We start from the raw sequence: 16,569 nt of genomic DNA on the forward strand, positions 1-16,569 counted from the left end.
AGACTGCCACACAAACCTATGACATTTTATTTTTTCATAGAAGACTAAATATGCTGTAGCATTATGTGGTACATCTCTACATAGGATGGAATATGATTTAGCTAGCAGTTCTGAGCTATTTGGAGAAGAATTGCTGCCAGCATCTTGGAACTGTTAGCCATATCTGTCCCGTATGATTTGTAGAATATAATTGTTTGACATGAATTTTATTTTCTTTTTTTGCTAGAATGAGAGAGCATATTCCTTCTGTGGAACAATAGAATACATGGCTCCAGATATTGTAAGAGGAGGAGATACAGGGCATGATAAGGTATGTTCTATCTAAGTTTATTACTGAAAAGAAGTTGATTCTTTAGGCAACCCTGTTGTTCAGCTTGAGGGGTTTTTGTAAAATGTGATAGTGTCTTATTTAAACATGCCTTATTTGAAGTTGTCCTAAAATAGATTATTGCCTATATTTAAAAACATCAATATGATGTATTTTCAGTTTTTAATCTTAAGTAAAAGGCATATTTATAAAGGTATCAAGGCTCATTTGTGTTCTATTCAAAATTTGTTCTAAATGTGCCATGGGACACAAAAACTTAGCTGACACTTACTTCCTTTTAAATAAAAAACTATTTAGTTCAGAGTGGAAAAATGACTGTTTTGTGGGTAATTCTAATATATTTTTTAAATTGTACATCAGGGAAATTGTTATCTTTCTTGAAGTATGGAGTGGGTTATTAATTTATTAATGTTATAAATGTTCTCAGATTGTAAAAATTAATAATGTTTAGCTTGAGGCTCAAGTGTTATTCTGAATTAAAGTGTCAGGAATTGATAGGAAAGATCAAGACAACCATAATTCACAGATGATATTTGAAACCAAAAAAACCCTACTCCCCAAAAGAATTCTACAGTATTCCTAGATAAATTATTCTGATTGCTTGCTATGCTGAGAAGTTTTGGAGAATATTTAATTATTTAATTTCTGGGTTTTTTTGCTGTAGATTGAGTTGACTCGTCTTTCTGTTGGGGGTTATGGAATACAGTTGATCACAGTTCCTCTTATAACAGCCTTTTTAAGCACTGGAAAATGTTATGTCACCCTCCATCTCCTTTTTCTAGACTAACTGGACTCAGTCTGATTTTTGCCTGAGAAGGTTCTTTCTTCTCTTTCTCTATGCATTCAGCTTCTCTTTTGGTCTGAGTTTGCCTGTATATTTTTTCAGGTAGGGAGCACTGTAGTGGGCACAGTGCTTCAGCTGAGAGTTGGCAGCTTGGAGTACAGCAGAATGATCACCTCCCTGGTTATTCTATTAAACACAAAATTGATGGGCTTTGTCTTTTCGCTTAGTCATTGTCTCACACCTACTTTGTATTCCACTGTAACCTCTGCATCTTTTTCTACTGTACTGCTTGCTTAGTCATTATTAAAAACGGAATTTTACAAACTTATGAATTGAAGCTCTTTCCTGCACGCTATTTCTTAGTTTAGTCTTGCCAGTTTCAGAGCATCTCTCCAATGTGTCAGTCACTTTGAATTGTGATTCTGTCTTCTCAAGTGCTTACAAATTTGATATTGTTGCTGATTTAAAGAGGAGTCTCTGTTCTGTTCTCTTTGGTTCTCTCTGATACTTTCATTAGATGTAGTGCAGAGCCATACAGTATTCTATAAGAAATAGCTTCACAGTTTGATACCAAATATTAGCTGATAAATAAGGGTCATTTTTCAGTTACCTATGTGATGGTAATAGTTTACACCACGGACTCTTAGCCTCACCATTGGCAATGTCATGTGTTGGTGTTAGATGGTTTCTAGGATATATCATATTTACTGCATATCTAGCAACCCAAAGATCTTATTTAAAAAAGAAGAAATGAGATTGCTTTAGTATGCTATGCTCTCATTAATCAATGTTTTTGATTTGTAATCTCTTCTAGATAGCTGTATTGTTTGTCTAAAAGACTTGCTCTAGTATTTCAGTATTTATTTTTTTGAAGTTTGATTTCTGATTCTGCAGATCCTCCTTCTCTTTTGGAAAAACACATGCCAAGAAAAAATTCTTCTGGGATTTTCTCTGATCATTGTGCATTTGCAAAGATAATTACTAACAGTACAGAGACTTCTTCAGCTAGTTCTTCTAGATACTCTTGGCTGAATATATGAAACATCAGATTTTGTGTATCTTGAAGCAATAAAACTAAAATGTGAGGCCAAATTGTTATCATTTTACTAATTGTCTTATTAATGCCTGTATGGCATTAAAGTTGTCAACATAAGTAAAGCAGAACTTCAGTTTCATTGATTTGCAAATTTCATGGAAGTAAAACTGAGACGTTCAAACACTTGTAGTTAAATTAATTTTGTTGAAATGACTAAACGGTTTCCTTTATTATTCATAGTGGCATCATTTCTTTTGAAAGAGAAATATTTTGTAAGTTATGAGGTATCAGAGATATGAATAATGTGATTAGTATATGGGAAACCAAAGATCACATGTGTTACCAGGGGATATAAGATAAAATTCCATAGCATTATCAGGTGCCCTGATCAACTGTGACCTGTACTCTTAAAATGTGCTTTTTGAAAGTTCCTTAGTTTCGTTCTCAAGCTCCTAAAAGCTCAGGTTCCACTACTTCTTAGCAAGGCTTAGGTTCCTCTGTTATTTCGAGTACATTTTAGAATTCTTATCACTTCACAATGATAAAAATGAAAATGAATTCTGGGGGGCGGATGGGAAAGGAACTTTAGTGAAAAGAGTTCAGCTTGAGAAATTAGTTGAATAAGCTAAGAGGAGAGATTTCAAAATAAAAATAATTTATCCTAGAAAATACCTCCAATCAGTACTGCAATTGTTTATGCTTTATTGTATCCAGGTTTGCCTTTATATTGATAGGTGGGCTCTTCCTTTGCTAGTTGCTTTCTGGATGCATTGTTTTGTTCGTTTTGTTAACAATTTTACTTCGACGTATCATAACATACATAATTATTGTTGTTCTATAGGCTGTTGATTGGTGGAGTGTTGGTGTTCTTATGTATGAATTATTAACTGGAGCATCACCGTTTACAGTTGATGGAGAGAAGAATTCCCAAGCAGAGATTTCTAGGTAAAATTCAAAACAGTAAAGTATACGTGCTTGCTCACAAAATGATGCTTATGCCATAATATATGTTTTGTGAGAGTTTTAATCTAAAATTTAGGAAGAAAGTGCTACCAGGGTAACATTTTAGGTGCTCCGCATTACTGAAATCCTGCCCCCCCCAAATGCACATTTCCTATTACTGGATTTCTCTTGGAGTGGGGAGTTGAGGCCTTAAATTGCACAAATTAGTAATCGCACAAATTAGTAATTAGTAATTGCACAAATTAGTAGTCCCCAAACTAAGAATAGTCTTGCTTCTATTGGAATGTATTACCATGGTTCTCACCGTCACCTGAAGTCACTTGATATTTAAGGTTAAAATGGGCAACAGAACATAACATTAATTATTAAATGATTTATTTTACTTCTGTTATAAATTCAGGCAATTTCTTGGAAGGTTGAGACCTGTTTATTGGTTTCTAGATCTCTACCAGAACAGGAAACTTAGAGGGCCAGTAGAAAAAATATGGGGGGGAATCCATTAACAAAACAGAATTCCTGACTTCACCCTCTTGGTCATTATCATGGAGTTAAAACTTAAATTAACTCTTTCTGACCTATTTAAGGTTAGAAATGTTGTTGATTGCTTACTTACGTCATGTTCGAATTGGTAATTTTGACTCCCAAGATTTACTAAATGGAACTCTGAAGGAGTTACAAATTTTTTAGAGAGAACCGTAACCTGAATTTTACGAATACAGTTTTGCCCCCAAACTGGGAAACTTTTTAGGTATGTATGCCACAAGATTTGACTGTCTTTTGGTAGGTCCTTATGTGCTCTTTAATACCTAATCTTTCTGATCATTTAAGATTAAATTCAAAGCTGAGAAACTGCAAGGTTGCTAACATCCATCCTCTGATGACTAATAACCTAATTTCTGATCTAAATTTAGTTGTGGCAAGTTTACTGAGTTGATGCTCAGTATGCTTTTGTTCTGGTTGGTGTTCATGCTACACATTTATAGACAGCAATCCTGTAGTCTTGCAGCTTTTATTTTGATAAATTTAGAAGGTAAATTCGTACCGTTTTCTTTATTTAAAGATGTTCCCCAATCTTCCTGTTTCCTGAAAAAGCCTTTTCTTAACTCAGCTTGTGTTGTTCTTTCTTACATATGGACAATTTATTCTTGTTGATGTTTCAAGAGGATCTTGTTTAAGGGAAGTAATAATTCACCATCCGAACAAAAAGATATTCCTTCCTTTTTTCCTGGGTTCCTCTTGTTGATGCCAGTGGTGGACTGATACATCTAATTCCTTCTCCTTCTCTGTCACTTCCAACTGACAAGCCCCTAGTTTATAGCTGAAATCTCATTAGATTTTTCAACTATATGACTGCATTTCAGGCTTGATTTCATCTGTCTTCTGTTACTTCAGTACTCATAAGACCCATGGTTTCTGAATCCTTTCCATTGATAGCAATTTCTGTACTGGATGACATCCGTTTTGTGTCTTTGCAGTTCATTATGTAATGAATGTGATGTTCCTTTTAAGAGTATGGCTGAGCATATGAGAACATTGCTCTTTTCTCTGTCCTGGCTGCTGCACTGAGTCATGTGGAACCTTCTGGGGAATGGTGGTTGCTGCGTGCCTTGGGGAGCAACAGGAGTGTGTTTGGGCCTTTCCCTGAGGGTAGGGTAGAGCAGGCTGAATGGATGTGAGATATCAGCAGGCTGTGGTGCTCCTGCGGCCCAGGCAGAGGGTGAGAAGAGTAGGGAGCAGAAGTACATCTCAGAGAAGATGGGAAGAAAACATTTTTCTAAGGATTGAAGGGGACTGTATTGAGTTTGCTGCAACTTGGGAAGCTGTTGAGCTACTTGCTTGAGAGCATGCCTGAAAGAAATGATCTGCCCTTCCTGACATGCTAGCCTGTTAAATTTAGAAATTCTTGTTATCATAGTCATGGCTTTTCAGAAATACCCTCCTTGTATTTATCTCCACCATGAGTACACTGAGCTCTTTCAAGAAGTAACAGCTGAGTTTTCAGTACCTGTCTTTTATCCTAAGCCTGTGTGGCTTTGAAGCTATGATCTTTATTTCCTGTCTTCTTTGATAATTTTGTCAATGAGGATACCTTCACAATTTATGCTTAATGTCCTTTTTTTTTTTCTGATTGTTAATTCTTTGAGTTATGTCTGCAGCCTTTTCTATAAAGCTTTCTGTTGAACTGGGATGCAGGCTGTAGATAATTTTACACCTATAATTAAATAGGTTCCACATTCTCTCCATGACTATGTTTGATCTTTCTAGTTTCATTTCCTCTCTAAACTGATGAAAAACTGAATTGCAGATAGCTTCATCAGATATTTAGAGTTGCCAGTGGTAATGAAATTGCTAGCACTGGCACAGAGATATGAGTTGGTACAAACTTCTATCTTGATGGCAAAGTTATTCTAAATAGAAATTGTATTCCCTAACGTAAATATGCTTTAACTTGCCAATTGCAGCAGACTTAGAGAATTCAGTTTTTCTCTTGTTCAGCCACAAGCCCTGAAAGCGTAGTTTCCATCGCCTTTAATTTTTCTGAGTTTAAGGAAAAAAGTTGTCTTCTAAATGAATCCCTGTCCTGCTTTTATTTTATCTAGGTGGGAAGTAATCTTAGATATTTTTAGATAATTTTATTCCCTTGTGTGGCACAATGGCTATCTGCTGTTAAATTTGATCACGAAGTTTTGTTCTGAAATATCTCTCTAATGGACAGTTCAGTTCTGTCAGAAATAGTTACTGTGTGGTTTGTGACTTTTTTACCCTTTCTGATGAGGGATTGTGTTCAGTTCTTTTATCATAACCTTTTTGACAACACTGTGGACTTCTCTTTCATGGCAAGTGCAACTTAAGTGAGTGCATACTTCAATTTCCCTTACGTCTCTGTCTCTCTCTCTCTGAAGACTTTTTGTTCACATGCTTGGTGTTTTGGGCTATTAAACTTGATTAAAAAAATTTCACAGAACTACTCAAGTATCTCTCCTTTTCTAGTATGCCCTCTCCCCTTTCTTTTCCCTTCTTCCCAAATCTTCCTTTCATTTTTGAGAATTCTGGACCTCCATTGCTGCAGAGCTGTGGATGGGACCCATCCTGCAAAAGCATAAGCAAGGGCTGGGTTTGATTACAAACCCAGTATTTTCAGTTTGACCGTGAGTGATTTGTAGTGCTGACTTGAAAGACAGACAAATCCATTTTAAGATGTTGACTTTTGAGGGTCTTTGTCATACATACAGGGATTTAAAATGAGCATGAAGTTTTTGGAGTATTATTTTGCTGCTGTGCAGCTTAGAAAATTTTATCAGCTTTGGGGTTATGAATAGATAGATACCTATCTTCTTCCGTTTTTATATATATATACATCTATAAAATAATCTGTAGAAGCTTATGATGCCATATTAAGATACTAATGCTAATGGCAGCCTATGCTCTTTATTTGATATAGTTGGTTAGACTTTATTTAAACTTGATGGAGGATGGCTGAAATTTGACCATCTGCTAGATGCTATCAAGATATTTTGTCCACGATTCTGCAAGAAACCTTTTCTTGATAAAACCGTTGGGAAGATGCATAGCAGGTGTATACTGGGATTCCCTTCTTTATTCTCTGCCTGTGAAGACTCCAGTGATTGCTAGATCTTTTAGAAGACAGAGCAGTCATTAAATCCGACTTGTAATTTGCATGGTGTCTTCTGGAATTTCGTCCTAGAGCTTATAGCTGTCTGCTTAGAATGTACAGTGTTTATACGCCTAGATGGGAGTCCAGAGTCCAAGAACTGATAGACAATAATGTAACGATGCTTTTCTAACACATAGCAATGAGTTAGAAAATCTCTGCCACATGAAGGAAACCATTTGATGCTAGACCTAGTGTGAATCACATCACATCAGTGACTCTGCCTACAGATCAGTTCAACCTTTCAGTAAAGCAGATGGTTTTAAGAAAGTCATAAGTATTGCATCAAAGTCTCCAACTTGCCTAGAACTGGGAATGCATGTACAGATCTGACTGCTCAAAGCTGGAACAAAAGAATCTGGCATTAGTAGTTCTGAGATGACAGGGTTTTCAGTAGAGTTGTTCTCAGATGTGAAAGTGAAAACTTCGGCAGCTTGTCCCTCAGCCCTTTATCAGGGTTACAGCTTGGGATTGCTTTCTCTTATTCCCTGAACATCAGGATGGATATGTATCTTTTTGGTGATGCTTGTAATACAGTTCCGAGGGCACTGGTAATAGACTATAGTAACAGTTCTAGCATAAACCTAATGTTTCTCTTGGTCAGGTACAGTGATCCTTTCAGTTTCTCATGATCTGATTTTGTGTTTTACCTGGTGGAAGCAAAAAAAGCTTTAGGTTCTGCACTTTTGATGTTTTATTATCATTTCTTCTACAGTCAGGTTCAGGCATCTGCTTTCAGGCTAATCACCGTGGAGGGTGAAAGGTGGCTTGCATCTCAGTATCACATATTTTATGTCTTTCTTGACCAAAATAGTTGAGTTTTGTTTTTTTCTCTGTCTATAAAATCTTTGGTTGGCACCTAATGGTTACTACTTCCTAAACTTTTTCATCCTCCTTCCTTGTAATTAATTTTGTTTCTCACTGTTACTATTTTAAACAAGTTACGTAGTTATGGTTTCCAATAATGAATTGGCATTAGTTTGTTCAAGCACCCCATCTTCAGTTAAGTTTTCCATAGCTTATCCTTTACTTCTCAAAAATAATCACTCAGTGGATATATTTAATAGTAATTTTTACAATATAGTTTATAGAATGGTCAATCTAATGCTAAAAGATAAATTGGTCAAGAAGTCAAATTGCCAAATTGGTCCTCTTGTCAATTGATGTTTTTATCTTCTTTGACATAAATTGGATTTTCTCGGCTGTGCAGTGCATCAGAATTTTGACTAGTTGAGCTGTTTACAGAGTTAAATAAAATGAAAAATGAAGAAAATATCTTTCAGCTTCTGGGTAACAGCGTATTTTGCTCTTTCATTTTATCTTAACCACTGGGAGCAATCTGCTGTCCGTGTTGGAAAACTCCCAATGACACTGTCTTTATAAGGCCTTTATTGAGCATTGCAAGGGCATTCCTGCTTAAGTCCTTAAGATTATCACCCTGGAATGAACGAGGTCAGAATCCTCTTCAAATTCTCTTTAGACTGACATTGTAGTATAAGTCTTTGGCATGTGGTTTCTGCATTTCTGGTTGGTTTTAAATACTATGCCTTCTGTACAAGGATGTTTTATTCAGTCAGCAAACACGTATCCCATCTCTACTGCTTTGGTAAAGAACAGATAAGAAACCTGTGGTCAGTCTATGTAATTTTTAAACTATGAGCTAGCGTAGATCAGTCATGGCAACTCTATGAATTTTTCATAACAAAATCAGTGAATTTGTTGGCTGATTTGTCAAGCTCAGCAGGCTGTACCTGTTAACGCAGAAGTGGCTCTGAAGATATTGATAAAGAGGGGGAGCATCTAAAGGTCAAGGTGTCATTTCCCTACTGTATCCTTCACTCATTGAAGATTAAGCATCTCCTTCTCCTCCGTATCATTCATTAACATGTCCTTCGCATTATCATGTATGCTCTTGGTCTGTAGTATTTATGGGAGAAACTGATCAGAGCTTAAGTTCCTGCAAAACAATACCAATGGGCTTAGCTTCTAGCTCTGCATAGTCTGCCATAGAGAAGAATAAGATGTCAATAATCCAGGACTTCAAAGTGATAACCTCCTTCACTTATGCAAGGTTTCTCTCAAAGCGTTTTCAGTACAGCCAGAGTGCTCTCATCAGCAGGGGTAATCTCACCTCATCCCAGCTCAGAGGCATTGTACTAGGCTAGGAGAAGCAGAAAAACCAGTAGAGTAGTCCTTCAGCAGCTTTGACCGCAGTTGCCACTTGGGATACTTTATTTTTCCTGCTTACTTCTGTCACTGTTATTGGACCACATAAACATGAAATGTGCAAAAGGATGGAGGTCATTCAGAAAAGGAAAGGAAGGTAGTTGATAAAGGCCATAGCTTCTTTTCAGAAGCACAGACACATGCAGCTTGCTTCCTCTGAACACTTCATGGGCTGCTCTTACAGCCTTGAGTGACTTACCCTTCAGTACAACACTTCGCTAGTGTTGTACTAGAGAAGCCAGACTCTCTTTACTTGATCAAGCTACTTGATTAGTCTTCACCAATTTATACTCTCTCACATGTTGATCCCATATGGTCTCTCTTTTCTGGCAGCTTGCTTTCCATCCTAATTAGTGTGTATACAGCTTCACATACTTCAGTTCCATGACAATTCTAAGTAGTTCCTGGAACTTCTAAAGAAATTAGCTTCACTACTTCTGTAGTGTGGTTCTGTGAACCAGTCCAGAGCATCATGAATATTTTATAGTATCAGTCAACCTCAAAAGTATTTCTGAGCGAATGCCACTGGCATGTGGCAACTTACGTGGAGTCTGCTTGTACAGCCTGGCAAAATGCTGCTTTCTCTGCAGTGGGCTCTAGGAGGGTCAACAGATGGACGATATCCCTCAATATAATCATACCTTGCTTTTTCACATAGGTAAATACCACTTCATTGTTAATTCTGCCTATAAAAAGCAATAATCTAAAACAGTAATCTTGGCAAAAGGCAGGAATTACTGATGCTATTGCCACAGAAGTTTTCCATTAGGTAAAATACAGTGTTATACCAAACTATTATTGGCAAAATATGTATCCTAATTGTTTTGACAGATATAATCTTTATAGGGGATTCCTTCCCCCAAGAATTTAAGGAGTGGTTTCTACCCAAAGAGCAGAATGTTAGGTAATATGAAAAGTTACTTTATAAACCTGTCTTAGCTTCAGCTGGGACTCTCTGCTCAGTTACCACATCAATGGTACAACCGATCACAGTTCTCAGGCTGACCGAAGACATGCAATATGTCACTGGAAATTATCAATCAGAAGGATGAGACTTACTAGTGTTGTTACTGTGGAAGTACTTCTTTTGGCTAAGAATTTTCTGGTAACTTTGTAGTGCAGGGTTCTAGAAAAGAGTTTCCACTGCTTATGTTTGTTTTACTCTCTTTTTCTTATGTGAATGTATTTGCATCAGAAGCCTGAGATGTGGGCAAGAATCTTATTGCTAGCAGTTACCAGCATCACTACTAGAGAGACTGATATTCTGAGGCTGCACAGAGAAATTTTACTCATGTGTTCTCTATGTTACCCATGTTACCAATCATCCCAGCATCTATTTTCAGAAATGTTTTCAGATTTTTATCTGACTTGGCCATCTGTAATCTCTGACATTTTTCAGACAGGAAAATGCTCTAGAATTTCTCTTTTGGATTCTAAGGACATTCCCGAGTCTCAGTCCCATTGCTTTAGAAATCAATTTAAAAAAACCAACAAACCTGACTTAGGGTTTCTTTTTCCCCTTCTGAGAGCCCAAAGAGAAGTTGTCTTTTCCAGGATCTTTGTTATATACCTTTCTGATTCTCTCTTCAGAAAGGCTGATAAATACATTCCCTTGAACTCCTCTAACTGAAGTGATTTTCAAGCTAAGAAGACATTGTAGATTCTGTTGGCCCTCCTGTAAATCAAGTAATTTTGCTGTCAAGATGTCCTGTCTTCTGTCTTAAAACAGGAAGGTTTTCTTACTTCCTTACCTGCTTCCCCTTTCTGAAACTGGATGATTTTTGAAGAGGCTGAATCTTTACTTCTCCACCAGTCCTACAGTGTAAGAATCCTCTTGTTTAGTGATGTTTAAATTTGGTATTAATACCCCTAATTAAGAAATCATTTGGCAATATTGTGCTTTCTTCTTCTTTTCTGCAAAGTGAGGTGTGTCCAGAAGTTGAAGGCAAGGCTTATGGTTGCTGTTTACTTCTGCTAGCAGAGTGGCTGTGATTTAGACCCTTACTAGCAGATTATCCTTACATCATTTAAAGATACAATCCATCTTAAAACTCAGACTGTATTTTCCTAACTCATTTCAGTGTTACTTAAACCAAGACGTTAGCTTGCGTTGTCTTTTTGTTTGCTTGAAATTGGATACTACATCAGTAGAAACAACCCCTGGGATATGTGCATATTGAACTTGTTTTTGTCCTTCCATGCTGGCAGGACAAGATTATTTAGGAAACAATCTGTTTACATCTATTTTTGGAGTAATCCAAGAAGTTACGTATTTCAAGATAAAAATTTCCCATGGGATAGATGACTCTAAGGATATGTCATGCAGTAACTTTAAACAAAATTTAGTAATGTCCTGCAGTGATCAACTTAAGCTCTATCAGAGACATGTAAAGATTGAGATTTTAGTGCTGCCACAACCTCATATAATTTCAGCCTCACAGTCTCTCATAGCTTCAAAATCTTTCAGTCTGTGTTTAGTGGAGGCACTCTAAGTCCTTCTTCTATGTGTTGTGCTTCCTGAAGTCACCACAGTGAGAGTATGCATACAGATATATGGACACCAAGTTGAACATGAGCCAGCAACGTGCCCTCGTGGCAAAGGCAGCAAATGGTATTCTGGCCTGCATTAGACAAAGTATCAGCAGGTTGAGGGAGGTGATCCTTCCTCTCTACTCAGCAATGGTGAAGCCACACCTGGAGTACTGGGCTGGACCAAATGACCTCCAGGGGTCCCTTTCAACCTCAACCATTCTGTGATTCTGTACGCTAAGAGTTTTGTGTGTGTATCTTTTTAAACCTGTTTGGTATGTGTTGTCTGTGTGCATTCTCAGTTTTCCTTCAGAGTCTTTAGCTTCAATGTCTACATTTGGAGTAACTGAAGGAAAACTTGCCTTCCTCTTTATATAAAACTGTGGGAGCTACACGTATGAAAGATAGGTATTGAAATGTGATTTTACTTAGGCTTCTAAGATTTTGAACTTCCACTAGCTTTATTTGATAGCTCCTAGTTCTTGTACTGAAAGAGACAGTTAGGTCCCTACCCACTTTCTCTTTAGCGTTCGTTGTTTTGAGGAGAACGCTATGCCCAGTCCCTTTAAGTCCCCTTTTCACTAAGCTGGATAGTCCTAGCCTTTTTTGTAGATCTTCATATGAAACACATTCTGTGTTTGTGATTAATCTTGTTACTCTTCTCTAAAACTTTTCCAGTTATAGTGTCTCTTTTTGAGAGTAGGGCATGAGCACTGCACACAGTATAAAAGGTGCAGGCAAACCTCAAATGGCTCAAGTGTGGGGTTTTTTCTCTGTATTTTCTAATAATTTTTAACATTGGAATTGTTTTTAGTTTTTTTGACTGCTGCTAGGCATCAAGTTGATGTTGTATCATCATGTTGATGGAGCTATCTGTTGTAGCTATGAGATGTCTTTTGAATAGTAAGCTCAGTATGTATGAAATGAGGATTGTTTTTCTTTTGGGGATTAAGTTACATAATTTACCTTCTACAGATGTCGTGTTTCATGTCTGCATTTTCTCAAACTTTTCTTTATTTAAAAAAAAAAAGGAAGGTGGTTTCACATTTCTCATCCTCCTGTCTTTGGGTACAATAGAAGTTTAAGTGAAATATTAAACGCTGCCATTAGTATGGTAACTCCTTGATTTAACACTCAACATATTAAGTAATTTCCAAATAATTGTTATTTTGTTTGTTTTACAGGAGAATATTAAAAAGTGAGCCACCTTATCCACAAGAAATGAGTGCACTGTCTAAGGATATAATTCAGCGTCTTTTGATGAAAGACCCCAAGAAGAGGCTAGGTTGTGGTCCCACTGATGCTGATGAAATCAAACAGCATCCCTTTTTCCAGGTAAAACAAACAGCAAAACTCCCCAGATACCACTTACTCTATGTTAGTGCCTTTGAAATCCAAGTCTAAAGAAATTCTGTTGTTAAATTGTGGTTAAAATTGTTTGTGTGCTTTCTTTGAAAAAACTAAGTATGTATTTCTGGTGCTTCTGGAGTTAAATATATTTTTAATTAGTATAAATTTTGGAGTATTTAGAGTTGGTAGTATAAATTAAACCTTTCAAATAAATATTTTCAATGTAATTATCATACCATTCAGCATGGGCAATGTCTTGGCTTTTTAACTTCTGAATTTCTTCTCATCACCTCTATATTTCCTTCCTTTTATAAGAGAGTCTGGCAAAGTAGAGTTAAGCTTCCTTTATTCACTGTTTGTTTTGGAAGAAAAAATTTTTCCTGTTACAACACTTTGTAATCTTGATTTCCTTTCACTTCCTCTCCTTCACAGTAATAGGACCATTTTCTCATAACTATCATAGAATCATGGAATCGTTAAGGTTGGAAAAGACCCTTAAGATCATCGAGTCCAACCATTATCGTGTCTGTGCTTCCTAATTCTAGCCATGCATTCATGCATTTAAATAGGAATCCAGAGGCATTATGCTCTCAGGACTCTGGAAGCTGAGATTAGTAATTAAGCATAGAAATCAGCAATGAAAAGTTGAAGATACTGCATACATACGCTATGGCTTACAAAAATATAAATGTTTTTCCTCTGAAATAGAGGAAGAAATTTAAGGGCTGTCATGCTAATTGTTTGGCTTATCTCCACTGTTAAATTTCTTTGTGTTGATATTTTTTTTTTCCTTAACTGGATTCTGTCTGCTTACAAATAAGTGTGATACTTCTTGCCTTTACCTAAGCAAATTAGTAGGGCATAATTTGAATGCTTTTCATCTGCCTGTGGAAAATAGCAAATAGAGTTAGGACTTTGTTTCTGGGCAAGTCTCTCTTTCCAATATCTGTTTCTGTTAAATTTTCATTTGATTCAAACTTATTTTCCTGTTTTTGGTTTAGAATATGAATTGGGATGATTTAGCTGCCAAAAAAATATCAGCTCCATTTAAACCAGTAATCAGAGATGAGCTGGATGTCAGTAATTTTGCAGAAGAGTTTACAGAAATGGATCCGACATATTCTCCTGCAGCAACTCCTCAGACTTCAGAAAGAATATTTCAGGTATTTTAAAAATTCACATTAATTAAAAAAAAAAATCATTTATTGATTCCATGCATATAGCTAGTTTGTTCAGCAGTTGCAAAATGAGAAAGATGGAAACAGTCCTACTGCGAACATAAAATTCCATGTCTCTCCATTCCCAGCTGAATGTCCTACCTGCTAGACTAAAGTCAGTCTGTCCTTTATTGATTCTTCATACCCTATGAGTCTTGTCATCTTGACTCTATCAGCCTGGGCTACCAGCTTTGACAACAGCAATGTCGTTTGCCCATGCCCACACTATGCTCTAGTTGAGGTATTCCTTTGGGAAGTGGGAGCTAACTGCAGAGTTGAAAGTAGATCTTCCATGTCCTTTAGGAGCACCCTAATTACTAGACTACTATATACAGATCAGTAAGAAAGCTTTCCTTACCATCTCCTCCGTGCTATTAAAGAACGATCCTTTCTTGCACTGCACAGTCTCGATGTCAAATGGGCAGAAACAGCCCATGTACAGCGTTGAACTTGGTACCAAAGCTGCAGAAGTGAACAGCAGTTCAAATTGCTTTCTCTCCTCCCCCTCCTTGTGCTTTATTGTTTTTTATTGGCTGTTTTTGAGCAGCTTAGTGCTTAGGGTACAGGAACATAGCATCATATTTTGGAAGTTGTTAAGATTTGTAGTGAGTGGAGCGAGCAATTGATGCATGTCATAATATGATCTGATTCATCCTGCAGTGGTAGTCACAGCTATTCTTGTTACGATGTCCAAACTGAGTACATCATTAATATGAAGCTTATTTTGTTTTGCCATTTAAAAAGGCTTGATGCTTACATCACAACATAAAAACTATTTCATGTCTTAACTTAAAGGTGTTCTGGGAAGCTAGCTAGTTTGAAGTATGAGCCTTTATCACTATTGCAAAACAATTGAAGCTGAGCCAGATTTTTAGCATTATGTACCAGCATTTTTGTATTATTATTGTTTTATCTATAACTGTGGAGAATCATATAACTAATTCCAGGAAGTTACCTGTTCACATTGAACAGAGTAATATCTACCCATCAATGAGACAGTTACGGTTTCTGTTATTATGTTATGAAAATTTTGATTTCTTTGGAAAAATTCTTCTGAAATGTCTAATGTTTTGTATGCAGTATGATAGTGTGTGCAACAATTTCAAGCCGTGCCCTTTTCTGCTGTCTTAATTTCATAGGGATATTCTTTCGTTGCACCTTCTATTTTGTTTAAACGCAATGCAGCTATAGTAGATCCTCTTCAGTTTTATATGGGGGATGAGCGGCCTGGAACTACAACTATTGCCAGAAGTGCTATGATGAAGGTAATAATAATATAAAGAGCTGAATTAATTTGAATATAACTTTCAAAGCAGCAATCCCAAGCTAGGCTGCAGATTACAAAATAGTCATTATTCACTTATCTATTCTCTGTAATGGCTCCTCAGATGATCCAAGTGTATAATTTGCATGTGGTACTGTTAAGAAGTGGTTGAAGTTTAATCTGAAAAATGAGATGATTGTCTAGTTTTACAGAAGACTGAAGTATAGTAGTGATAGTAGTTTGACTCCTGATAGTTCTTATTCAGCCAACCGTTGTAGATATTCTTGAAGCGACTTTAATTATATCAGAATTCCTTCTATGATGTATTTGCCCAAAAGTAGGTATAGTTGTGTGAAGCCTTATAAGAACACATGCTCTTGTGATGTCTTCAAATGAGCACATAGTTTTGTGGATAAATGTATGTACAGCCATCTTTGATCCTGTTTGTCTGAATATTTTGTATCTTAAGCTATTGTAGTAGTAATGATTTATTTAGTGATTATGTTTGTTTAATGTAACATAAGATTTACTCTTTGATTGTTAGAATAAAGTTTATGCATATTATTAAATAGAAGTTAAGATTATATTTTATCAAAAAGAGAGCTCTTTTACAATTTTAAATGTAGATGAAAAATTCTCACAAAACTTTACTCTTTGTCTTTGACTGTGTATACTAAAAGTATTCTGCAGAACTAAATACAGACAGTTTCCTAACAGGACTCTCCATTTTATCATCATTATGAACTGGATCTGAAAGAGAAACCATTGGGAGAAGGAAGTTTTTCCATTTGTCGAAAGTGCTTACACAAGAAAACTAGCCAAGAGTATGCAGTAAAAATAATTAGCAAAAGGTATAAATATTCTATAAGACAATAAAAATATTTTCTTTGCTTACTGTCACCCATGGATTAGAATAATGTTTGCTACATTTTTGGAAGTGGAAAAATAACTTTAAAATAATTTCCTATTTGAAGAATCTGTAGAAACTTATAGTAACCTTATGACCTTTGGAAGATTCTGAGAGTCTTTTGAAACAAAATGTTATTCTTGTTGGGGAGGACACAAGAAGAAACCTAAGGAGTACATTTCTGGTTCCTAGTTGTATTCTACCCTAATGTCCCCTAATTTTGCTTCTAACCAGAGTAAGGTATAAGGCCCTCCTGTCTTTAGACCTAAGTGAACTGAATGTTGGCTTATGC

At 36.3% G+C, this 16,569-nt stretch overlaps 1 protein-coding gene across 7 annotated transcripts in view; it reads left to right on the plus strand.

Moving 5' to 3' along the window:
- Window positions 1–16,569, plus strand: part of RPS6KA5 (ribosomal protein S6 kinase A5) — an 84,156-nt gene that overhangs the window by 50,660 nt on the left and 16,927 nt on the right. For all 7 annotated transcript variants that reach the window (XM_082318417.1, XM_082318416.1, XM_082318418.1 and 4 more), the window contains 6 exons: window positions 227–310; window positions 2,990–3,093; window positions 12,724–12,874; window positions 13,891–14,052; window positions 15,246–15,371; window positions 16,088–16,221. In XM_082318417.1, the coding sequence (XP_082174543.1) occupies window positions 227–310; window positions 2,990–3,093; window positions 12,724–12,874; window positions 13,891–14,052; window positions 15,246–15,371; window positions 16,088–16,221 (761 nt within the window). The remainder of the gene's footprint in view (window positions 1–226; window positions 311–2,989; window positions 3,094–12,723; window positions 12,875–13,890; window positions 14,053–15,245; window positions 15,372–16,087; window positions 16,222–16,569) is intronic.

The sequence above is a fragment of the Platalea leucorodia genome (genome assembly GCF_965183815.1).
Source record: "Platalea leucorodia genome assembly, chromosome: 7".
NCBI lineage: Eukaryota > Metazoa > Chordata > Aves > Pelecaniformes > Threskiornithidae > Platalea > Platalea leucorodia.